Source organism: Trematomus bernacchii, unplaced genomic scaffold (assembly GCF_902827165.1).
Source record: "Trematomus bernacchii unplaced genomic scaffold, fTreBer1.1, whole genome shotgun sequence".
Lineage (NCBI taxonomy): Eukaryota > Metazoa > Chordata > Actinopteri > Perciformes > Nototheniidae > Trematomus > Trematomus bernacchii.
In genome coordinates this window covers 4,819,579-4,845,222 of record NW_022987739.1, presented here as the reverse complement: position 1 = coordinate 4,845,222, position 25,644 = coordinate 4,819,579, and the positions used below count along the sequence as shown (strand labels likewise).

At 38.0% G+C, this 25,644-nt stretch overlaps 3 protein-coding genes across 5 annotated transcripts; all 3 read left to right on the top strand.

Moving 5' to 3' along the window:
• The first annotated feature begins 222 nt into the window (after positions 1–222).
• Positions 223–1,718, top strand: LOC117496128 (trypsin-3-like). Of its 2 annotated transcripts, none has more exons than XM_034147832.1 (5): positions 223–333; positions 460–565; positions 690–822; positions 1,110–1,370; positions 1,461–1,718. In XM_034147832.1, the coding sequence occupies exons 1-5, from the start codon at positions 276–278 to the stop codon at positions 1,617–1,619; spliced, it is 717 nt and encodes a 238-aa protein (XP_034003723.1). In that variant the 5' UTR covers positions 223–275; the 3' UTR covers positions 1,620–1,718. The 2 variants fall into 2 exon arrangements, with proteins under 2 accessions (XP_034003723.1, XP_034003722.1); XM_034147831.1 differs by having other exon boundaries at positions 421–565.
• A 5,975-nt stretch (positions 1,719–7,693) lies between these two features.
• LOC117496122 (plasminogen-like) lies at positions 7,694–14,385 on the top strand. The gene is made up of 9 exons (XM_034147825.1): positions 7,694–7,855; positions 7,943–8,087; positions 8,198–8,330; positions 8,606–8,866; positions 8,957–9,098; positions 13,173–13,317; positions 13,450–13,585; positions 13,746–14,000; positions 14,102–14,385. The coding sequence occupies exons 1-9, from the start codon at positions 7,798–7,800 to the stop codon at positions 14,249–14,251; spliced, it is 1,425 nt and encodes a 474-aa protein (XP_034003716.1). The 5' UTR covers positions 7,694–7,797; the 3' UTR covers positions 14,252–14,385.
• LOC117496134 (mast cell protease 1A-like) lies at positions 13,028–22,028 on the top strand. 2 transcript variants are annotated; one of them, XM_034147842.1, is made up of 5 exons: positions 13,028–13,098; positions 20,396–20,546; positions 20,679–20,811; positions 21,026–21,277; positions 21,370–22,028. In XM_034147842.1, exons 1-5 carry the CDS (start codon positions 13,041–13,043, stop codon positions 21,523–21,525), a joined length of 750 nt encoding a protein of 249 aa, XP_034003733.1. In that variant the 5' UTR covers positions 13,028–13,040; the 3' UTR covers positions 21,526–22,028. The 2 variants fall into 2 exon arrangements, with proteins under 2 accessions (XP_034003733.1, XP_034003732.1); XM_034147841.1 differs by lacking the exon at positions 13,028–13,098 and adding an exon at positions 20,211–20,320.
• The last annotated feature ends 3,616 nt before the right edge of the window (positions 22,029–25,644 follow it).

The window sequence follows — 25,644 nt, the reverse complement described above, 5'->3', positions numbered from 1 at the left end:
TAACGTTTGCATTCAACGGGAGCACTAGAGGCCGAAAACTTTAAAACGTAATTATAGGTCGTATTAAGCGCTTGAACAATCGACCCATTTGGTCGTATGAGTTGGAGGACTTGTTGCTATTTACATGATGTATGTTCTTTGCAATGTTGCAAAATAGCATCTCCCGCAGGATGTTGTTGGAAGTGAAGATAAATAGATGGCAATCATATTGTGTAGTTCGAACTCTGCAGTAAAAAGGTTCCACTTGACAGCGGGCTGATCATCCTGTCGCCACGATGCGTGGGCTCTACAAGTTTCTGCTTCTTTTTCTTCTGGCATGCCAAGATCAAAACGGTAAGTTGCTCTGATGACTTTTCTTCATGCTGAAAATTAGATAATAACCAGTTTTAACTTTTTGTTATTTTATTCATATGATTACAGTACTTGGAAGTACAATCATAAATGGGACAAATTCCACAGGTAATTCGATGAAGTATATGGTATCGGTGCAGGAAGACGATGAACACATATGTGGAGGATTCCTTGTCAGCAAACATTTTGTTGTCACCCATGGGGGGTGTAAATTGTAAGTTACTCTTCCTTTTCTAGCTAATGTTTTGTTCTTTGATGTAAAAAGCATGTTTCATTTGTTCTGTGTTGTCACAACTTTACAAAATACAACAATAACCTCTCACTGATGTCTTTTTCAGTGATGAAGACGGAAAAGTAATGGTTGTTCTCGGCACCCACGATCTCAGCAAACCTGGCTCTAAACTAATTGAACACTTTAAATCCACATGCAAACCCCCACCTGGAATTGGGACTGACATCATGCTCATTGAAGTAAGTTTATTCAGCCCAGTAGTCCCTTGGTTTGAATAAAATTAAACAACTGAGTTTAATTTCAGTGAGGGTAAATGTAAATAAACGGGGGGAAGCAAATAGTATTAAATATTCCTGCTTATAATATTTACACAGCACAACCAAAAACCGGTTGATTTACTGTAATACTGCTCGTAATAACCTTTATTTAAGTGACTCATGTGCTCCAACAAACACATTTGTACCTGACATATGATGTAGAGTAACACTGTGTTGAAAAACTGCTTTTTGATTTTATTCGTCTCAAGATATATCGAACAAAACCAGACGATCTACCAAAAGAAATTCAACTTCAAGACCCTGAAACGGATGTAAAAGAAAATGAAAAGTGCCAAGTAGCTGGATGGGGTCCAGTGGAGAATGATGGATCTGATCATGACGATCAGCTCAATGTGGTGAACGTGACTGTCATCAGCCAGGAGGCTTGCAAAGATCAGATTCCTAGGCTTCGTGCCAATGCTATCTGTACAGGTGGAAAACAGACAACAGACAAGGGAGGATTTTGTAAGGTATGTTAGATACATTTGTTTCTTATTCCAAAAGAAGGTATAACATCATGCATAATCTTTTTAACAAATAAAGATATTTCCTGCTCACAGAGAGATGCTGGTGGACCCCTCGTGTGCAAGGGGAAAGCTGTTGGAATTGCGACTGTCAACGAGGACTGTTCCTTCACAGGTTTACCCAACGTCTACATTGATATCTCAGAATACCGTTCCTGGATCAACACCTGTATTAAAGCGAAGAAATGTTTGTAAAATGTAACAATATTTCAAAAAGCTTTGCTTCAGCACACTTGTATTGTATTTGGTAGAAAAAGATGTGTCTTAGTCACTGAGTGTTTGGTCTTTAATGCAATGGCAACATTAAAAATGTTTCTCAAATATCGTTTTCTCTTTCATTCAATGAAACAGATTGGATTGTGCAGGCAGATATTTATTTATTGAGCTGCTTAGTCAGAGAAGCAGGTCAGCCAAGACACTCATACAAGGGGATTAACAGAAGATTTTTTTTACAGAAGAAGTGTGTTAAAAACAATGAAATAAATAAATTAACTTGTGTTTTAACCTAACAGGAAATAAATAAGTTATTTTAAATATTTAAAAATATATAAATATAATATATATAACATGTTGATGTTCTATATAGCTCAATGAAGCTATATGACCTCAGCAAACCATAGTGAAGGTCCTATGACATCGCTAAGAAGCTATTCCAGGTTCCAAGATATGAATGCCATCCCATTAGACTATAAATAAGATAATGTAATATAATAGATTCAAAATGAAACAGTCCTACTATTGGTAAATCACGTACATTATGGAGAATGATCATTCAGGAAAGAGAAAGGGTTGTGAATGATAGTAATCGTAATATTATATTGTATGTTATTTATTTATTTCCTATTTTCCTAAAAAATGGCAAAGGGCAGCCAAACGCTGTTTGCATACGTGTCTACAGCAGTATACCAAGACGATAAGACACGTTGTATGACACTTTACTTGAAGATATGAGTGTGGTGTCTTCTGACATCAACACTCATATCTGAGGTTGGAAACTGTGGTTACTGAGGTTCAGCTAGTTTGTCACACAAGTCAAAGAAATGTTTGATTAGGCTGTGTCACGCGAGGCACACATGAACCATGTCCTCATTAATTCATCTAAATAATGATGAATAAATACGAACATTTGATAAAAAACAAAACCAAATTCAAAATATTGTAGTATTTGTTTCCTACGGTAACGGTCTTCAACAGGGTACACAAAATGGTATTTAAGTCATTAAGAGAAATGCAAAATATATATTTCTAGTGTTTAGTAATCAAAACAGTGATACTTGATTCTTAAAATGGCAGTTTTATATTGACATTTACTGCAGTTTCAACAGGAGAATTTGAAAATATTTTCAACATAACTGAGGAACTCAGTTACATGTTAGAGCAGAGCGTTTCTGTCTACCATGTGTTGCATTACACTAAACCACATTATTTCTTCAATGAAGCTCTTGTTCACATACGTGTGATGTAACCTAGCGAAAAGAGGAAATAAATAATTCTTTCAACAATTTGCAAGAAATAAATCTAAGCACTAACATTAAAATAAAACACAAGTTTGTAAGAATTCGACACACACACACACACACACACACACACACACACACACACACACACACACACACACACATACTTTTGTCTCTGTCACTTTAATGAATATGGGTATCTTACAGTTGCATTTTACTAGTCTACCAACCAAATTGCTCATTAAATGAGCAATAGCCCCAGATGATACGTTCAAGTTTTTAGTCTCCCTGCAAAACAACGAGACTTTGTGCTCACTGCTGCGCACTGTAGCGCCGAGTGAGTATAACTTCCTTTATCCGCTATCTTTGAATAGATAAAATAAAATCTATAAATATAAAATAAAAAAATGGCAAACAGTATCAGAAATCTAACTCAGCTGAAATTGTTTTACATGCTTTTATTACTAGTCGCTTGGACTACTGCAATTCTCGTGGTCTCCCAAAAAAATCTTTAAAGAAATTGCAATTAATTCAGAATGCTGCGACCAGGATTTTAACAAACACAGAAAAAAGGGATCACATGTTCCCTGTGCTGGCATCACTGCACTGGTTACCGGTGTCTTTCAGAGTTGATTTTAAAATGCTTTTAATTATTTACAAGGCTTTCCATAACCCGGGCCCTACACACATCAGGGACTGCCTTTCTTTTGATAACCCAACAAGGACACTCAGATCCTCCGATACATTTCTTTTAGAAGTACCTAAAGTAATACACAAGAAATCTGGGGAGGCTGCTTTATGTTTTTCCCATTGGATCTTAGAACAGCAAACTCCATTGGAGTTTTTAAAAGTAAATTGAAGACCTATCTTTTAATTTGGAGTAATTTTAGAGGTATCACTGTTTATGTTTTATTGTTTTATGGTTCTGTGATATAACTGTCTGTTTTTTATAACTTGTTTTTAATTATGTTCCTCCTTCTTTATGTTGTATCTGTAAAGCACCTTAGTCTGCATCTTGCATTGAAGGTTCTATAATAATGATAATAATAATAATAATAATAATAATAATGCATTTTATTTAAAGAGCGCTTATATAGAAACTCAAAGACACTTTACACAGTAACAAAAAAAAAAGAAAACATAATTAAAACAACACACTTAAAATATATAAAACACAACATTAATTACAGATTAAAAGCAGTTCTGAAGAGGTGCTATATAAATAAAGTGTATTATCATTATTATAAATAAATAGAAAAACGCTTGCTGCCATTATGTGGAGTACAGTATATCAATTAAGTATAACATGTGGTGAAGGTTTCAATAGATTCATAAACAAATACTATTAAGGTCTAATGATGCTCAGTTACAAAAGTGCTGGTTAGGAAAAGGTGTGGTTTTCAATATGAATAGCTATTTACAGAGAGAGGGGAAAATGCACAAGGACTTAATGTTCCTCAATATTTCACTGCATGTCAAAATTGGGTTAACAGTCATAAGTTTCTGTGTGTACGATGAAATAGTGGCTTTAAAATTGTCACGAACTTGGAAACACAAGGTACAAGACTCAAATGCACGACCCGGGAGACAAAGGTAAAGTATGCGAAAAGTACTTTATTCCAAAAATAGGAAGTACAAATAAGGATCGACACTCTTGACGAGGTGAAAAAGGTTTAAAAAAAGGCACAAAAGAAAATCGATACTTGATACTGCAAGGAGACGTATTGTGTGAAAAGAAATGGAAGATGTTGTTTAATTGCTGATATATTTATGATCCACGTCACGTATTCAGTTTTGGCGGCAGTGCTTCCTGTTTGTCCAGAAGTCTTCTCATCAGGGCTCTATAAATAAAGAACTACGGCAGATGTGTAATATGTAATACAGCCGAACCGTGTATTACAATGCCGTTATGTGATGACTTCCAAAGAGAAAAGCAAGCAAACTCGGAATAAAGTAATATTATTTTTTTTTAAAAATGTTTTCCGATTTCATATCACATAAACACCACATCCCGACGTGCATTTCGGCTAAAACATCCAGGATTATGGGTAGTTCGATGTTTTAGCCAGAGGTGGGAGTAAGTCCTACATGTGCAAGTCATGAGCAAGTCTCAAGTCTTGACCTACAAGTATCAAGCAAGTCCCAAGTCACTGTGGTGAGAGTCAAGCAAGACAAGTCAAGTCATTGCTCAGGTCAAGTCAAGTCATACGAAATTCTGATGAATAAGCCCAGTTTCCGCATTTAAATCAGTTAAAAGACAGTGGTTGTGAAAATGGATTTAACCCATATGATCTTCATTACATAATTTAAATGTCTGTTAACACTAGAACCGCCAACAGCGTCAGCACCTACATAGATATCATTTTCAAATCATTTAATTTGTTCCTCTTCATAATTTCCTTATAAACTAAGTAGGACGATTTAAAACTCACTTAATTGGGTTAATTTAGAAATTGCTTCAGGTTATCATCATAACAGATCAAAAAGTTCAGATTCATTTTACAATAAATCAAGGAATGATGCACTTCTATAAACAAAAACAACATAATTAAAACATTTAAACAAACTACTAAAAGTAGATGAACTACATTATTCAACAGTTTACAGTAACTTCTGATAATAACACAGGGGAAATAAACGAGGCATCTCTTTTCCTCTCTCTCTCTCTCTCCCTCTCCTGACAGCCCGTCAGTATCGGGGTTAGTCAAAATGAATCCCTTGGCGGTTCTAGTGTTCATTTACCGTTTTGTCTTCTCTTTGCAATGCTTAATCGATTTGAAACCAAGTCTAACGTAGCTTAAACTTAACGTTAGCTTTCTAGCTAACACAACACATTCACGCACCTTTCTCTGTGGGTTTTTTTGTAGTGTAGACGAATGAAGTTGGATGTTGTGGTGGTCGTGTCACTGGTCTTTATGCTGCAGACCCTGCATACCGCTGTTCTCTTCTTATTAGCGTCATCGACAACATAATCCTTGAATCCAAACTTCACTATTTTTGGAGTAACGCTAGCCGCTGCCATGTTAACTGACACTCCTGCCGTCTAGTGGGTTGCCAGGTTTGCGCGCATGGCGCTATAATCACCCAATCACGTTTTTCGAAAAAACTAAACGTAATATCTCAATACAAAAACAAACGGAAATATTTAATTTTAAACAGACAAGTCCTTTCAAGTCATCTGTCTCAAGCTTAAGTCAAGTCTCAAGTCATGAATACCAAGTCAAAGTCAAGTCAAGTCTTTTATCAATGTTAGTCAAGCAAGTCTCAAGTAAAAAAATATGCGACTCGAGTCAAGTCATGTGACTCGAGTCCCCACCTCTGGTTTTAGCCTATCAAAACCTCTGAAAAAAGAAAGGTGTCTCTCAGAATCGAAAGAGAAAAACCTATGGGAAAAACACAAAAGCATTGTACACAATTTAAACTAATTAATGTCGTATAATTAACAAGGATAAACTGATGTTTTTTAGTGGATGAGTACTGCAGATATCACTGTTGAATAATGTGATCATTGGTTTTATTATGAAAACGTCGAGACCGGAAATACTGTTTTCAACCCGCAACTTTACATGGAAGCTTGCCGCATATACACGTTCTCCTGACGAAACTTCAAATCATCTTTGTAATATCTATCAAACTATAGATCCTACATATCGAGTGGAAGTGGATTCTAAAAGTACAATATACACTTCTCGCTAGAAATCTAATCAAAAAGCATTTTGATGACCAAACTATCCTACAATTTAGGATTTTACAGAGAGGGTTATTTGCAGTGCTTGAATTGGAATAAAAAAGGTGCCAGTACTCTAAATCAGCAACTGTTTCAAGTCAATTTATTTATACAGCCCAAAAACAAGAATTTGGCTCAAAGTCATAGTATATCCTATAATGCTGGTGGGTTTGTCTCTTTGCTGTATATTTTAGAAAGGCTCACTGTACTTAAACAAAATGACTCAGGGTGCATCTGAGATTAGAGGGGGTGCAGTGGTAAAGTGCTATTTTTATAAGTGGGGAGTGGACCTGACACCCTCTAGGGGGGTCCGGGGGCGTGCTCCCCCGGGAAGATTTTTTTTTAAATATTGAAGTTAAATGCATCAATCTGGTGCACTTTGACTTTTGACTCAATGTATCTCTTCATTTTGCTCTCAAAGTCTTTGAGAGCAAAATGAAGAGATATATGGATACCTCTCAACATCCATATGAAACAGAACTGTAAACAGATTTACTTTTTCTTTATGGATATAAAAGAAAGTAAAGCCTGACTCCTACTGGCGGCTGGTTAAATGACTCCTCGTCCCTGAGTACACTCATCTTTCAGCAGGAAAGGTGAGAGGGAATCAATGGAGCTGCCAGGGAGGACACAGGGGAATCCAGACGGTGGTTTATGGGATGCAGAACTTGGAGCAGGAGGCTCGAGAAGGCTCCCCGTCAGACACAATTTCTAACACAGGCACAGCATTTTCTGTATTTGCAGTCGGCTCCTTGTCCGGCGACAACCGCTGTCTTTTCGGACAAATATGCCCAGCGTACCTAGAGGTACGCTGGGCATATTTGTTGTCATGCGTCATGACGTGCCGTCGGCGGCCGGCGGCTGAGTACCGGCCCAATTCAAACACAGGTTATTTGTGAATAAACGACCCTCTGTAACGTTTGCATTCAACGGGAGCACTAGAGGCCGAAAACTTTAAAACGTAATTATAGGTCGTATTAAGCGCTTGAACAATCGACCCATTTGGTCGTATGAGTTGGAGGACTTGTTGGTATTTACATGATGTATGTTCTTTGCAATGTTGCAAAATAGCATCTCCCGCAGGATGTGGTTGGAAGTGAAGATAAATAGATGGCAATCATATTGTGTAGTTCGAACTCTGCAGTAAAAAGGTTCCACTTGACAGCGGGCTGATCATCCTGTCGCCACGATGCGTGGGCTCTACAAGATTCTGCTTCTTTTTCTTCTGGCATGCCAAGATCAAAACGGTAAATTGCTCTGATGACTTTTCTTCACCCTGAAAATTAGATAATAACTAGTTTTATCTCTTTGTTATTCTTTTTTTTAATTTACAGTACTTGGAAGTAAAATCATAAAGGGGAAAATTGCAGACGATACTTTGATGAAGTATATGGTATCGGTGCAGGAAGACGGTGAACACATATGTGGAGGATTCCTTGTCAGCAAACATGTTGTTGTCACCCATGGGGGGTGTAAATTGTAAGTTACTCCTTTTCTAGCTTGTTTTGTTGTTTGATGTAAAAAGCATGTTCTGTGTTGTCACAACTTTACAAAATACAACGATAACCTGTCACTGATGTCTTTTTCAGTGATGAAAAAGGAAAAATATTTGTTGTTCTCGGCACCCACAATCTCACGCAACCTGGCTCTAAAATAAAAGAACAAATTAAATCCACACGCAAACCCCCACCTGGAATTGGGACTGACATCATGCTCATTGAAGTAAGTTTATTCAGCCCAGTAGTCCCTTGGTTTGAAGAAAATTAAACAACTGAGTTTAATTCAGTGAGGGTAAATGTAAATAAACGGGGGGAAGCAAATAGTATTAAATATTCCTGCTTATAATATTTACACAGCACAACCAAAAACCGGTTGATTTACTGTAATACTGCTCGTAATAACCTTTATTTAAGTGACTCATGTGCTCCAACAAACACATTTGTAGTAGAGTAGGACTGTGTTTTGAAAAACTGCTTTTTGATTTTATTCGTCTCAAGATCTATCGAACAAAACCAGAAGATCTACCAGAAGAAATTCAACTTCAAGACCCTGAAACGGATGTAAAAGAAAATGAAAAGTGCCAATTAGCTGGATGGGGTCCAGTGGAGAACGATGGATCTGATTATGACGATAAGCTCCATGTGGTGAACGTGACTGTCATCAGCCCGAAGGCTTGCAAAGTGCAGATTCCTGGACTTCGTGCCAATGCTATCTGTACAGGTGGAAAACAGACAACAGACGAGGGAGGATTTTGTAAGGTATGTTAGATACATTTGTTTCTTATTCCAAAAGAAGGTATAACATCATGCATAATCTTTTTAACAAATAAAGATATTTCCTGCTCACAGAGTGATGCGGGTGGACCCCTCGTGTGCAAAGGGAAAGCTGTTGGAATTGCGACTGTCGACGACAAATGTTCCTTCCCAGGTTCACCCAACGTCTACATTGATATCTCAAAATACCGTTCCTGGATCGACAAAGTATTAAATGGTAAGAAGATTTTTACAGAAGAAGTGTGTTAAAAACAATGAAAGAAAGAAATTAACTTGTGTTTTAACCTAACAGGAAATAAATAAGTTATTTAAAAAAAATATATATATATAAATATAATATGCATATAACATGTTGATGTTCTATATTGCTCAATGAAGCTATATAACGTCAGCAAACCATAGTGAAGGTCCTATGACATTGCTAAGAAGCTATTCCAGGTTCCAAGATATGGATACCATCCCATTAGACTATAAATGAGATAATGTAATATAATAGATTAAAAATGAAACAGTCCTACTATTGGTAAATCACGTACATTATGGAGAATGATCATTCAGGAAAGAGAAAGGGTTGTGAATGATAGTATTCGTAGTATTATATTTATTGTTATTTATTTATTTCCTATTTTCCTAAAAAATGGCAAAGGGCAGCCACTTGAAACGCTGTTTGCATATGTGTCTGGCATACAGCAGTATACCAAGACGATAAGACACGTTGTATGACACTTTACTTGAAGATATGAGTCTCTCAGTGGCGGAGCTGGGTGGTGGCCGTGTGTCACTGTATTCCTGATGATACACTGAGAGAATGAGCTCATAGTGCTGCTGATCATCATAAGCTAAATAGTCTGTATATTGCATTACATTTGTATAATGTAAGCTTCGTTGATACTTTGCCTGCGGGAATACGAAAAAAATAGTTAGATATACTGAATATTATTTGATCTATTCCACCACTTAATTCCAAATAATGTAGAGGTGTGTTGTAGGTGCCTTAAATAACCCCTTCTTTTCTAGTGAGATGTATTTTTATGTTCATATAATAGTGATTTCAATGCCACCCCAAAATGATCACTGGTTCTATCCTGGCCACCCCACTGAAAATGTCCTGGCTCCGCCACTGCTCTCGCGTTTCTGTCTACCATGTGTTGCATTACACTAAACCACATTATTTCTTCAATGAAGCTCTTGTTCACATACATGTGATGTAACCTATTGAAAAGAGGTAATAAATAATTCTTTCAACAATTTGCAAGAGTTAAATCTAAGCACTAACATTAAAATAAAACACAAGTTTGTAAGAATTCGTCTGTCTGTCTGTCTGTCTGTCTGTCTGTCACACACACACACACACACACACACACACACACACACACACACACACACACACACACACACACACACACACACACACACACACACACACACACACACACACACACACACACACACACACTTTTGTCTCTGTCACTTTAATGAATATGGGTATCTTACAGTTGCATTTTACTAGTCTACCAACCAAATTGCTCATTAAAACAAAACATGCCAACATGGATCGTCACACACACACACACACACACACACACACACACACACACACACACACACACACACACACACACACACACACACACTCACACACACTCACACTTCTGACAGAGGCTGAAATGTACCAGGGGTGGAACCAGGAAAAGTCTATTCATAGCTTTTTTTTCAAAATGTCCACCTATGCTAAACAACTTTAACATTAAATTGTAATCTTGTACACTGTGACACATACAGCAATGTTAACCCTTAAAGCGTTGTGGGCCTCAATATGGCCGTTGTCTTTAACACTAAACGTTTCTTGCATCTATTATGAAAGCCTGTTTTGAAAGTTACACGTGTTTTGTAATCCAACCATCCTTTTACGAAAAAGGGCATATTTCATGAATGTTTTCACGGATAAAGTCTGAACACCTCACTTTGAGACATCATTAAAATCAGTGGCACAGCTGATGTTACCATTGATTTGCCCATGCTCACTAACCCTGCCTTAAATGCTAGACAAGAGGTCACTGTAGCTGTCCAACGACCCTGTAGATTACTGGAACAATTGTATTGCAGGCATTCAGTTCATGATTCAAGATACACACAGGTGGATCCAATCAGGACGAGGCCAACACTCACATAAAGTGGGAAACCACATAAACAGGAAGTCAATGAAACAAGGTGAGTGCTTTTTACAAAATAAAACAGGAAACAGAAATGCCAAGGTCATGAAATAACCCCAGGATAAAATACCTCCAAATCAGCAACACAATAGCCAAATACAAAAGGTATCACTAAGAAATAAGGAGAGTTATAGGTGCCAAACAACATCATATTAAAAACGTATATATGCCGAGGGCAGGTGCCGGATATCTAGTTTGTAATGCTGCCTTGAATGAAGTGTTTTTTATTCTTTAGAAAGAGGACATTTACATACATTTTTATCTTTATTAGAATTTACTTTCTTACAAGACATGAAATCCTTAGTTATTAATGTCATTAAGTGACTGGTTGGGCCTTTTAAGAAATCTTCATATTCGAGTAAAGGCCTAACATTTGCACTGCATATTCATTTTGTTTATTTTTTCCATATCCTTTCAACCATAACTGTTATGCCTGGTTTCCAACCTGCTGTAACATTAGATTAATTAATGTCTGTCTGGAAACATTGAACATTAACTGTGGCTGTGCAGATCATTTAAGTTTTAAAGATATGTGCAGATGTTGATGAATGCAGTCGCATCACTTGGTCATGTCCCCAACATGTTAGCTTTTAATACAGGGTCTTATAATTTAAGATTATATTTATCATAAATGTTATTTGTATAGAGCAAATGAAAAGGACTCTACTAAATTAACATATACCTAGTACTCGTGTGTCTGTGGATAGATTTTGTCACCTTAAGCAACCGTGTCACATGCAGTCTCAAGACTTTGCGGATACAGTTTGGATTGATATGAAGGAAGCGGCCATTCACCCCCAATTTAGATTTTACATTTAGATCATTTTTCTGTGAAATGATGATCAAAGTGATTAAATAGTATTTGTTTTACAACTTTGATGTTAGCTCAGAAGTGAAGCAGGAAACCAGTTTCTGTGGTTCAGCTGGTTTGTTGCAGATTTCACAAGAAAGGTTTGAGTGGGCTGCTTTAACAACAAAAAAACAACGGCAAAATGGGGACTAATGAAATATGTTAGTGCAAACATTGCAGGCAAACTGACAGAATTCAAAATAATTGATGTGTTAAAGGTCCCATAATTTGCTTTTCCTGTTATTACCCGTCCCCTTGTGTGTTATGTAGCTTTTTCGGCATGTAAACAGTCTGCAAAGTTACAAACCCTCAAAGTACACCCTGTAGCGAGTAAAACTTGAACACAGAAAAGACGTGTCTATGCTGCCCCAGAACGCCTCGTTGTAGATTTTTCTCTTTCCATTTCCATTCCTATTGACGTCACTAAGTCCAAATGGACCAATTGGCACACAGCTATAGAACAATAGGCACACCCTCTGCCAGGGTGGACTCCCGAGCAGCTCACGAGTCCGGACAGTGTGAGGTGGATTTCCTGCTGTGTTTCCCTGCATGCTGGATATAGACCAAGTGCCATGCCAGTGGACACCGCGGTGCTCAGGCTGAGCAGCAACCAGGAAACGACACCAGTAATCCACCTCACACTGTCCTCTCCTCGAGCCTCACAGGGCGGAGCAGCGAGCCCATGCAGCAATCTCATCTGTTTGTTATAACTGGTGTCCTTTTCTGGTTGCTAACAAACGCCATTGTAAAACATAAACACTGATGTTCCGCTGTAACGGTGGTGGACTAATCATAACAGAGTGGGCGAGCTGACCAATCAGAGCACAGTGGGCTCATAGGGAGGGAGGGGGCAGGAGCTCCAACAAGCCGTTTAGGACAGAGTGAATACACATACTATACAGAGATGCTGTATGAGAAAACCAATGTGAGTTTGGAAAATGTAACAATCGAAATCTATTCTAGTAGACCTCAACAATGGAATTATGATCAATAGAAATGGCCATGACATGGGGCCTTTAATGAGACAAAGTGCTGCATAAAAGGATCAACTTAATGCCCCGAAGATCAAAGGCAAGTCAATTGTCTTGCAGGCATCATGCATGCTTTGCACAAACTCCTGCTTTTTCAGGTCCTGACATCTCTCGGACAAAATGGTAATACTCCGAACTCTGTTTATTATGCTCCAATCACTAACTGAAATTAACCTATGACCCTTTACTTATTTCAGCAGATGGTAGTATAATCCCAAAAGCAATAGCCCCAGATGATACGTACGAGTTTTTAGTCTCCCTGCAAAAAAACGAGAAACATGTGTGCGGAGGATTCCTGATCAGGGAAGACTTTGTGCTCACTGCTGCGCAGTGTAGCGCCGTGTGAGTATAAATTCCTTTATCCGCTATCTTTGAATCATTCAATTAGAAAGCAATTTGAAAAGTCTTCAAGATATATTAGCCACCTTTATTTTTAAATGTTATCTTCAATATTGAATATTATCTTTCATTCAGGGTACCGGACAGGGTCGTTGTTGGCACTCACAATCTCCTCAACGTTGGTGATGAAAATGTAAGATACATTGAAAAGAGCTACAAACACGAATCCTATACACAAGTAGCCGGAGGTTATGACATCATGCTCCTCAAAGTAAGTACGTTTTTTTTGGATCAAATTAATAATGTAACTTTCAGCTTCATATTCAGTCATTTTTTGTTACATTGAAGTCTGAAGAATAAAAAAGTATTATCTTATATTACAGACATTGCTAGTTTTGTGAGATTTACTTTGAGATTTTGTTCATCTCCAGCTGACGAGGAAAGTTGCCGGGAACAAAAAACAAATCATTGCCCTTCCTCCTTCTAATATGCACATTCAAGAAAAGAAAATCTGCCATGTAGCTGGATGGGGTAAAACAGAGACTGGTGGTGGAGTTGTTGATAGGCTGATGGAGGTGGATGTGTCTGTCATAAACCTGAACACATGCTCTCAGTCATGGGGTCCTTCTTTTCCTTCCGATGTTATCTGTGCCGGCGGTTATGGCAGCCACAAAGGCTTCTGTCAGGTATGATTTCTCTTTGTTGATGTCAAATGTAAGCTGGTATAAAAATGCTTTAAAAATCTTAAATAAAACAATCAATAATGAATAATATTCCTTGTTCACAGGGTGATGGTGGTGGTCCTCTGGTGTGCGACGGGATAGCTGTTGGTGTTGTGTCTTACAACTACGACAGAAACTGTGACTACCCAAATAAACCCAACGTCTACACAGAGATCTCCCAATACCTTGGCTGGATCAACAGTATCATCAATTAAAAAGCTTAATATACAATTTCATAAAGCTTTGCTTCAGCACACTTTGAATGTATTTAGGAGGGGAGGCTGTGTCTCAGCTGCTCTGTCAGTGTTCGCTCTTTAATGGAAAAGCAAAATAAAGCAAATGTCTCAAATGTTGTTTTCTCTTTATCCGAACACATGAGGTTTGAATCTCTTTTAGGAAAAAGTTTTACTTCAGCAAACATTCATTGTAATATTGAGGCTTTGTGGTGTCACAGATTGGTCTATCAAGGTTTATTTCATCAGTATACATTCATTGTGTATGTTTAAATAATCATAATAATGAGATCCGGCACTTTGAGAGGTTGAGCATGTCACGTCACCATAGGATTATAAGCATTATTATAAGCAACTTTTAACACTCATAGAACGCACTTCAATAGAATGAACTAATGTAAACAAATGGCAAACAGTATCAGAAATCTAACTCAGCTGAAATTGTTTTACATGCTTTTATAGTCGCTTGGACTACTGCAATTCTCGTGGTCTCCAAAAAAATCTTTAAAGAAATTGCAATTAATTCAGATTGTTGCGACCAGGATTTTAACAAACACAGAAAAAAGGGATCACATGTTCCCTGTGCGGGCATCACTGCACTGGTTACCGGTGTCTTTCCGAGTTGATTTTAAAATGCTTTTAATTATTTACAAGGCTTTCCATAACCCGGGCCCTACACACATCAGGGACTGCCTTTCTTTTGATAACCCAACAAGGACGCTCAGATCCTCCGATGCATTTCTTTTAGAAGTACCTAAAGTAATACACAAGACATCTGAGGAGGCTGCTTTATGTTTTTCCCATTGGATCTTAGAACAGCAAACTCCATTGGAGTTTTTAAAAGTAAATTGAAGACCTATCTTTTAATTTGGAGTAATTTTAGAGGTATAACTGTTAATGTTGTATTGTTTTATGGTTCTGTGATATAACTTATGTTCCTCTTTCTTTATTTTCTATCTGTAAAGCACCTTAGGCTGCATCTTGCATTATTTAAAGAGTGCTTATCAAGAAACTCAAAGACACTTTACACAGTAAAGCAATAGGGTTATATGCAAATGCATTATCTTGGCATGATAAAAAAAAAAGGTATCCATTGAGCTGTAGGGGAGAAGAGAGGGGAGGCAATCTTACTTCTCAGTACAAAGAAACCGTACCTAATATGAAGAGAAAAAAAGTTTATCAAAATATACTTCAATATATTACCATAAGTTAAACTGTTCATTATGTAGACGCTCCATTCTAAAATATTGTATATATCATCAATATTTGATTTGAACTATAGATGCAGATACATTGCTTTTTTTATTTATTAGCTTATTCCACTTATGGCAATTGTTATAAAACAAAACATGTACTCTTTACACAGTTTTTGTAGGCCATGATGGAAAGGAGCAGGGAGAAAACAAATCTAAATGTTTTCAATCAACTTGTTGACGATGGTAAAGGTGGCAAATACATGTTTAAGAACAAACAATAAAAAGGTCAGATGGGACTAGTACTAGTTTGAGGTGCAGAGAATGTCACCAGCAGCAGCAGCACCAGACAGTGTCAAGGGTTTGCATGAGGCCTTTAGTATCCAGTCAAAATATGTGTTTATAGCACTGATACATCTGTAGCTGTTAAACAATGATAAAATCATTGAGCTCTAGTTTCATAACTGCTAGTGTGGGAACGTCACTACTCAAATCTTTAGTTGGAAACTGTGGTTTCTGTGGTTCATCTAGATTGAAACGCTATGCAAAGAAATGTCTGGGTTGTAGCAGATAAATCAGCTCACTTTTCTTTTGGCTGACAAAGTTCATTTGACTTAGCCACATAATAGTATGCACAAACAGTGCAGCAATGTCCAAAAAGTATTAATTAATTAAAAGAATCGCGTGATTGAAAATGTCAGATATAAAATGAACATCGGGTAGATTATAGCAGATAATAGCAAAAAAAGACTATAATACATTTTGGTCAGACACTGACTAATGAGCCACAATTCTCTTTTAGATTAGTTGTCAGTCAGCATTGACATGTTTTCACAGAATTATCTTCACACTCGACTGTGATAATACTGACACTCAGACTTTGAGATGGAAACTGTGGTTACAGCAACTTGTTGCATGCATGGTGCAACATCGCAGTAATACAAGACAACAGCCCGAATGTGAAAGCTGAAATGTAGATCCATACCAAACAATTTTGATTATATTTCACATATTTCATCCAACTAAATGTGACTAAAGCTTATTTTGTCACATTAAGGATAAGTATTATCCAAACAGTGACAAGAATATCCCAGAATTTTCAGAAAAAGCACAATACTTGATATTTAAATAGATAAAAAAGGATCACTTCAAGCAAATGACATCAAATGTTGTAGAGAATAAATTGTTGACCATGTGAAAACTCAGCCATGCTGTTCACATAATTCATGTGCTTCAGGCTTTGGAGGCCGCAGAACCACAGGCCTTATATTTACTGAAACATCTGCAACACTTCATGAGGTGTCATTTCTTTATTACCACATGCACTCATCACTTTAACACATTTAAAGTTTGCACAGGGTCGCTGACTGAGGGAACTGGTTTATAAAAAGGGTCGACACGACACCCAAAGACAACAGGTTCAGTTTGCTGCAAGCGCAGAACAGCAGAAAACAAACATATCTGTGGAGGATTCCTCATCAATAAAGGATTCCTCATCAATAAAGACTTTTGTGGTCACTGGTCAGCAAGAAAAAAATGGAAAAAGAAAAATCCCCAACGAGGCGTTCTGGGGCAGCATAGACAAGTCTTTTCTGTGTTAGAGTTTTACTCGCTACATGGTGTACTTTGAGGGTTTGTGACTTTGCAGACGGTTTACATGCATAAAAAGCTACGTAACACACAAGGGGACGGGTAATAACCAGAAAAGCATGACATGGGACCTTAAACAATTATGTTTTAACTTTGTAGAATGCCACACTCTATTTTGGCTGTCGAACTAGTTTACTTTAATTATTGGACTGTAACATAATCTACAGCAGTGGTTCTCAACCTTTTTACACCAAGTAGGCCTACCACCTGAGAAAATAGTTGGCTCTCCAAGTACCACCATATGACCAACGTTAAAATACAGTCTATGCAGTTCATGCAGGACTCGGAGGCAAATGTATTCATAATAACATTATGTATTGTCAGCCACAGCTACATGTACAAAGGGCAGTCTCTCTCTCTCTCACTCATCACTCACTCACCACAAGTGAGAATATAAATAACAAAATAATAACTTATTCTCAGACAACAAATGACAACTGTACATACATGTCATTTCCTATACCAAAGTTTGAATGTAGGCCTCCTGCAACAACCTACATGTAACAGAAAATGTCCTATTAGCGCCCACTAATGGTCAAAAAGCAGAGAAACTCTGCAGCTCTGTGGTCCGACACAGGCCTTCTCTACTGAGTATATGTAGAATGATGTTATGAGAGCAACAGCTTGCATTTATGTTTATCAAATATAGCCTTTTTTGTTACTGTATCTGAATATAGATTTGTGATGAGAACAAAACAGTGAATAATGTAGTCAGATGTGTATAATGAATAACGTAATAATCAGTCGAATCCTTTCATCAAAGTTCTTTCAAAAACAAAATGTGAATTTATAATATATAATGTTACATGAGAAGCAAGGTAATTAATGTTCTGACTAGATCTGTGTTTGTTCTCCCCTGCATCGAGGCCTACTAACTAAATCATTGCTAACCGTGAGAACATAAATGTTCAAACCTGTATCTGGAAACTGGTTTCTGTGGTTTCTAAGTTTGTTGTCGATTTCAAAGAAAGGTTTCAGTGGCATGTGTCGAGAATGTCCACCTCAAACAATAACGGTGTTGGTGGTCTTTACTCGTTAGATCAATGCAACTAAAGCTCACTTACTGTTACCAAGTCTTATCCACAAATAAGGGGACAAAAACAAAAACAAAGGCCTACCAGTACAGGAGAGCATGTCCAGGAAACCCGCAGTCGGAGGAGAATATTGGGAAGGCTCTAAAACCAGTACTAATATCATGTAGAGAGCCGACACTCATACTGCAAGACAGAAGCACACAGGAGCTAAAACTGCTCAAGATAACAAAAAAAGGGAGCTTGAAAAAAACAAAAACAAGAAAGAGTAAACTAAACTTAGAACAAACAGGGAGAACATCAACGGGGTAGAAGAGGATTAAAGTAGTGACGAGCACTGTGGCGAACCACACAAGGGAACATTAACAACGCACTGAAGGAGAACAGTTGGAAGGCAAGTTTATTTATACAGCACCTTTCAGCACACGGCAACCCAAAGCGCTTTACAAAATGAAATAAAAGACATTTAAGAACAAATACAGTGGAAGCACATCAACAATCACATAAAGTGGAAAACAACATAAACAGGAAGTCAATGAAACAAGGTGAGTGCTTTTTACAAAATAAAACAGGAAACAGAAATGCCAAGGTCATGAAATAACCCCAGGATAAAATACCTCCAAATCACAAACACAATAGCCAAATACAAAAGGTATCACTAAGAAATAAGGAGAATTATAGGTGCCAAACAACATAATATTAAAAACGTATATATGCCGAGGGCAGGTGCCGGATATCTAGTTTGTAATGCGGCCTTGAAGGAAGTGTTTTTATTCTTTAGAAAGAGCACATTTACATACATTTTTATCTTTTAATTATTAGAATTTACTTTCTTACAAGACATGAAATCCTTAGTTATTAATGTCATTAAGTGACTGGTTGGGCCTTTTAAGAAATCTCCATATTCGAGTAAAGGCCTAACATTTGCACTGCATATTCATTTTGTTTATTTTTTCAATATCCTTTCAACCTGCTGTAACATTAGATTAATTCATGTCTGTCTGGAGACATTGAACATTAACTGTGGCTGTGCAGATCATTTAAGTTTTTAAGGTATGTGCAGATTTTGATGAATGCAGTCACATTACTTGGTCATTGTTACCGCCTAGAGATATTGGACCCCAAAGCAAAAGACTTAGAGAGAGAGATGGTCAAAAACTAAAAGTTTATTTTAAGCAGAGGCACAGTAAACGGCAGTGGAGGCAGGAAGCTGGCTGGCACGGAGACGTCAGGGACAGGAGGCAAAAATCCAGGCGAAGAGATCACAGGGACGAGGAGAGCAGCGAGACACCGGAGGGTCGAACACAAAGGAATTATCTGGCAGGGAAGTGGCATGAGGACCGGGCTTTTAAATCAACAGGTGAAGAGGTGAGTGGAAACAGGTGTGCCTCGTCTGCTGCTGGGAGGAGCCAGCCAACTCTCTGTCACACACCAGCCCAGCAGAGGAAAACAGAGAAGGGTGGGGGGAGACAGAAGAAAACACAAAAAAAGCACAACAAAACCAAAACAAAACAGAACCATCACAGTCATGTCCCCAACATGTTAGCTTTTAATATAGAACAGGGTCAATTTAAGATTATATTTATCATAAATGTTATTTGTATAGAGCAAATGAAAAGGACTCTACTAAATGAACATATACCTATTAGTACTTGTGTGTCTGTGGATAGATTTTGTCACCTTAAGCAACCGTGTCACATGCAGTCTCAAGACTTTGCAGATATAGTTTGGATTGATATGAAGGAAGCGGCCATTCACCCCCAATTTAGATTTTACATTTAGATAATTTTTCTGTGAAATTTTGATCAAAGTGATTAAATAGTATTTGTTTCACAACTTTGATGTTAGCTCAGAAGTGAAGCACGAAACCAGTTTCTGTGGTTCAGCTGGTTTGTTGCAGATTTCACAAGAAAGGTTTGAGTGGGCTGCTCCAACAAAACAAAAACAACGGCAAAATGCTGACTGATGAAATATGTTAGTGCAAACTTGCAGGCAAACATTGCATGTGGATGTGGTCAGAATTCAAAATAATCTATGTGTTAATCAGACAAAGTGCTGCATAAAAGGATCAACTTAATGCCCTGAAGAACAAAGGCAAGTCAATTGTCTTGCAGGCATCATGCATGCTCTACACAAACTTCTGCTTTTTCAGGTCCTGACATCTCTCGGACAAAATGGTAATACTCCGAACTCTGTTTATTATGCCTCAATCATTAACTGAAATGAACCTATGACCTTTTACTTATTTTCAGCTCTTGGTAGTGAAATCATAAATGGTGAAAAGGTCCCGGAGAACAAAATGCTGTTTATGGCCTCGGTTCAGAACAGCAGAAACAAACATATCTGTGGAGGATTCCTCATCAATGAAGACTTTGTGGTCACTGCTGCACATTGTGATGATGGGTGAGTTACCTTTGCTCTTTCAATACTCAATTATTAATGTTATTGGACCAATCCAAAGAACCTTATTTTTGCAAAACATGCAGCAGCTATTAATAAACACTACTGATTGCCTCCTGATGATCATTTGCTTAGGAATCCTACAAGTGTTGTTCTTGGTACCCACAATCTCAAGAATATTGATGACACAATGAGATACAGTGTGAAGAAATGCAAGCATCGATGTTATGAGAAAGTTGAAGAGGGGTCGGACATCATGCTCCTCAAAGTAAGTAGAGTTCCAGTAATTTGATGTTCTGTTAAATTCACTTTTAGTCTCAACAAAACCGTTAAAACAACAAAGCATTTACATCAATCCTATGAGCAGCTTCATTTTCAAGCAACTATTTTCAAGCTTGAGGTCTGATATGGGGATAAGAAGTATCCCCATATCAGACCTCTGTTATTTTCACTAATTTTCTCTTGTGATTTTGTTTCTCCAGCTGTCCAAGAAAGCTCAACTGAACCAAAGATTGCAGCCAATTTCACTTCCAGAAACTGAGACTAAGATTACAAATATAGAAACGTGCACTGTAGCTGGATGGGGCCTAACAAGTGTTGGTGAACCTGATGAGCTGCAAATGGTGAATGTGCCCATTGTTGACCTGGATGTCTGTAAGAGCAAATGGCCTAACATGCTTCCTGAAAACGTTATCTGTGCTGGTGGATATGGCACAGATAAAGGATTCTGTCAGGTATGCTTCCTTTCCTGTCATAGGGGTATGGTCTCATTATAAAAAGGTTATTAGAAAGCAAATGAACTAATATAGCTTCTTCCTCCTCACAGGGTGATTCTGGGGGTCCTCTGGTGTGCAACGGGAAGGCAGCTGGTGTTGTGTCTTACAACTGGAGCAAGAACTGCAGATACCCAAATAGGCCCAATGTGTACACAGATGTATCAAAATACCTTCCCTGGATCAGAAAGATGATGACGGATTGTTAAATGTAACAGATCAACATACTCTTATGTACTGGCTCCTTAAATGTAATCTCAAAACTTGAAAAATAAAAGCTTTGTTCATAACAAACATTGTTGCTTGGCAGTTCACCAATATATCAATATTATATCAACATGTACATCTACATATGTTGCATCTGTTGTTCACCTTTTTCAAACACAAAGGGTCATGTATTCTCCTTAAAGTAAAGCCAGTTTCTTATCACATGTAGCCAACCGTGTTGTATGTGTTAACGTCAATCACTTAAACCTTTTTGAATTTCGTTTGTAGAATTTTTATAAATATGGCGCAGCTTTTAGTCTTATAATTGGGTAATGTTGCACAAAGAAACTTCAAATCCACTTAAGCTGGTTTGTCATCCAAGATGAGTTAACATGTTCACACCTGACCCTATGAAACAGGTTGAAGTGTGTGTACCCCTCAACCAGTTGCAATGGTTTCAGATCTGATGCTCAAAGGACTTGATGTACTAAAAGTCTGCAAGTTTTTTAAAAAAATTCGGAGGGTTAAATGGTGGCAGATTTAATTTGTTATGATTTTAGGATTTCTTCAAAACTGCTTTTATGAATTTGAAATGTGTCTACCTGCGGTGTTATTAAAAATATGCATTAATGAGTTTGTTTCCCTTGTGGCGTTATTGCTTGTCGCAGAGTTAATAATTAACAATTATGTTTTAACTTTGTACAATGCCACACTCTATTTTGGCTGTCGAACTAGTTTACTTTAATTATTGGACAGTAACATAATATTAACTACAGGGCACAGAGGGGGAGTACAGATAAATAAATACTTCAAACACACAAGCATGACCGATGACACACACATGTTTGCCTTGGACTCAGAAGCACTGCAGAGGATGGATATAACAAAAACTGATTGGAGTGGCGCCCACTAAAGGCCAAAAAGCAGAGAAACAGCTCTGTGGTCCGACACAGGCCTTCTCTACTGAGTATATACAGTAGAATGATGTTATAATGAGAGCAGCAGCTTGCAATATGTTTATCAAATATTACATGTGTTGGTAGAGTATCTGAATATGGAATTGTGGTGAGAGAAACAGTGAATGATGTAGTCAGATGTGTTTAATGAATAATGTAATAATCAGTCAAATCCTTTCAAAGTTCTTTCAAAAACAAAACATGTGAGTTTATAATATATAATGTTACATGAGAAACAAGGTAATTAATGGCCAAACTAGATCTGTGTTTGTTCTCCCCTGCCTCGAGGCCTACTAACTAAATCATTGCTGCATAACCGTGAGAACATAAATGTTCAAACCTGTATCTGGAAACTGGTTTCTGTGGTTTCTTAGTTTGTTGTCGATTTCAAAGAAAGGTTTCAATGGCATGTGTCGAGAATGTCCACCTCAAACAATAACGGTGTTGGTGGTCTTTACTCGTTAGATCAATGCAACTAAAGCTCACTTACTGTTACCAAGTCTTATCCACAAAGAGGGGGACAAAAACAAAAACAAAGGCCTACCAGTACAGGAGAGCATGTCCAGGAAACCCGCAGTCAGAGGAGAATATTGGGAAGGCTCTAAAACCAGTACCAATATCATGTAGAAAGCCGACACTCATACTGCAAGACAGAAGCACAGAGGAGCTAAAACTGAGAAAAAGCATGAAATACAAATAAAACATCTCCCCACTGTACCAAACTACCTGTAAGACTGTGACAGCCCAAATAGTCCTGTTAGTGGCAAACAGTGGGCCTAACCAACACTTGATATAAGAGGTCTGTCTTTACTCTAGCTTTAAAGAAAATGACATAAAGAAAAGTAAAACAACAATAACATGTCACAGGTAGGCAAGCAGGTAAAGATAACAAAAAACGGGAGCTTAAAAAAACAAAAACAAGAAAGAGTAAACTAAACTTAGAACAAACAGGGAGAACATCAACGGGGTAGAAGAGGATTAAAGTAGTGACGAGCACTGTGGCGAACCACACAAGGGTTGCGGTCGAATAGTCCATTTAGCTTAGGAAATGACCCGGAAGTCCCTCAGTGGCAGCCATGATAAGAGCCGTTCGAATTCTCTAGATGATAGGAAAGGAGGTTTCAAACTTCCTTTATAACCTCCTTTAGCTTAGGAACCACTGGACCTCCCTAACCGAAAGGAGAGGAGAAAATGCTGCCCCACAATGCCTTGCGGCCGCGGCATTTGCCGTCACACAACAGTCGGCCGTTCACGGAAACAACCGATTATGAACGAGAAATGATATCATGAAAGTTACGGTGCTTATTAAGCTTTTTAAAACGTATGTGGTAAGTTGCCAAAGTGCTTTGTTTTGAACGTTCATTAGTATTATAATCAAAAAGAGAAATATGAATGTTAGTTTTTACTGAAATGATCAAATGAACATTTCACAGTGTTTACTAAGCTGTGTGGGGTTTGATCAACTTGTAAAAGATGTTTGAATGGTGATATACACAGTGATAGATGTTAAGGACTAACGTTTATAATAAATACATTTGTATTGATTTTAAGATATTTTCATACAATCATACGTATTGGGATCATTTGTATTAATGTGGACCGGAGGGAGAGGGTGACGAGCATAAGTTTCACTTTCCTTTTTTATTTCAATTCCAACTTTGGTCATGAAGAATATGTTTCTCTGTTGTCCCCGTTCATAAAGCATAAAACAACAGCATCAGAGCACGGTGCAGAGTCTCTAGATGAGTTTACAGTTGTCCCTCGTTCTTATTATACATCCATGTTTACACGCCGTTTACACGAGGAGAAAACTGCTTGTATCTGCATAGTTTCGCGTGCGTATAGCCCTATTATTTACACGAGGCCGATAGAAACTGACCCCACAAACGATAACGGGTCCCAAGGTGGATAGATTTGCAAACGAAACGCTCTGGGGGGTCAACCGAGTCCGTGTAATCACCTCTATACAAATATTTCCTGAAAAAATAGCGATAGCCCCACCTCTCCCCACCTCTCCTGCTCACTGCTGTAGCAACTATCAAAAATAGCTGTGTTAATTAAACGCACAAGGGGTTCTTGAATGAAATAATATTATAAAAGGCAAACCAGAATTGTTAACGCCCAATATACTCCTTAAACAAAATAAACAGAGTCAGATTTCATGCATTGATCCATTATATTGACAAAGGTGCGATCTCACCCGGTGTTTGTAGAGAATATCTCTCTTTCTGAGCCGTCCTCTCCACAGAGACGTGCTTCTTGGTCGGTCGATGCAATATCCACAGATTCGGTTTCTTTCAGTTAACTTCCCCGTTGCATTTATCCATATATTTACATGCTGAGGAAATGACTATATCCCGCTGAATACCAGCAATCGCCACACACACTTCCTCCTGTCAGTAGCTACTGCTAGTGCTACTGCTACTGACCATGCTACAGATATTAGGGCAAAATCTACAGCTCCTCTACCACAACCATCAGCAACAAGTGGACATGGAGAATTACATGAACTACATGTTGCTAAATACACCGTGGGGCGTAAACAGAAGGGTAGCCATGGCAACATTGCTGCGGGGCTGCTCGGGCTGCTCTTCTTCTTCGCTTTTGGTGTATTTTGGCGGAAGTTACAGCGCCACTTACAGTCCCGGCATATGTACTACAGCGTTTCCAGCGGCCTCGTTTGAACAGACACGTTAAATGAAACGAATGCATGTGAACGGAAGACTTCTTTGAATACGCATACTGTGCATAAACGCAAACGTTCCCGTGTGAGTGGGGCCGTAGTCCGCTGTATAGAAAACTGTAGTTTCCATAGTTTCCCCACAGCAGCAGACGCACATTTATGACGTCCGCTGGCGCATCATAAACACGTCGGATAGTGAAAGTGCAGTCGGATTTTCTAAAGTACCGCAGTCTCTTCTCCTAAATCCTTTTGAATTCTCCTATCCACTATCCCTTAACCCCATGACGTTTCACTCAGAGGTCAAGGAATAGACGATAGGGTTAGAATTTAGGAGCTGATTTTTGGATTATTCGACCGCAACCAGGAAGTCAATCAATCAATCAATCAATCAAAACTTTATTACAGACTCAGAGTCCAGATAAAAGACAAGACATTACATATAATAAATGAATCAATGAAACAAGGTGAGTGATTTTTACAAA

What these genes read in the sequence shown, in the direction of transcription:
- LOC117496128 (XM_034147831.1), top strand. Translation starts at nt 276, where the DNA reads ATGCGTGGGCTCTACAAGTTTCTGCTTCTTTTTCTTCTGGCATGCCAA. An exon ending in GGCATGCCAAGATCAAAACG is followed by an intron (nt 334 to 420) that starts GTAAGTTGCTCT and finishes ATATGATTACAG; the next exon opens with TACTTGGAAGTACAATCATA. An exon ending in CTGACATCATGCTCATTGAA is followed by an intron (nt 823 to 1,109) that starts GTAAGTTTATTC and finishes ATTCGTCTCAAG; the next exon opens with ATATATCGAACAAAACCAGA.
- LOC117496134 (XM_034147842.1), top strand. Translation starts at nt 13,041, where the DNA reads ATGCATGCTTTGCACAAACTCCTGCTTTTTCAGGTCCTGACATCTCTC. An exon ending in GACATCTCTCGGACAAAATG is followed by an intron (nt 13,099 to 20,395) that starts GTAATACTCCGA and finishes ACTTATTTTCAG; the next exon opens with CTCTTGGTAGTGAAATCATA. An exon ending in CAGATAAAGGATTCTGTCAG is followed by an intron (nt 21,278 to 21,369) that starts GTATGCTTCCTT and finishes TCCTCCTCACAG; the next exon opens with GGTGATTCTGGGGGTCCTCT.
- LOC117496122 (XM_034147825.1), top strand. Translation starts at nt 7,798, where the DNA reads ATGCGTGGGCTCTACAAGATTCTGCTTCTTTTTCTTCTGGCATGCCAA. An exon ending in ACCCATGGGGGGTGTAAATT is followed by an intron (nt 8,088 to 8,197) that starts GTAAGTTACTCC and finishes TGTCTTTTTCAG; the next exon opens with TGATGAAAAAGGAAAAATAT. An exon ending in GCTGCGCAGTGTAGCGCCGT is followed by an intron (nt 13,318 to 13,449) that starts GTGAGTATAAAT and finishes TCTTTCATTCAG; the next exon opens with GGTACCGGACAGGGTCGTTG.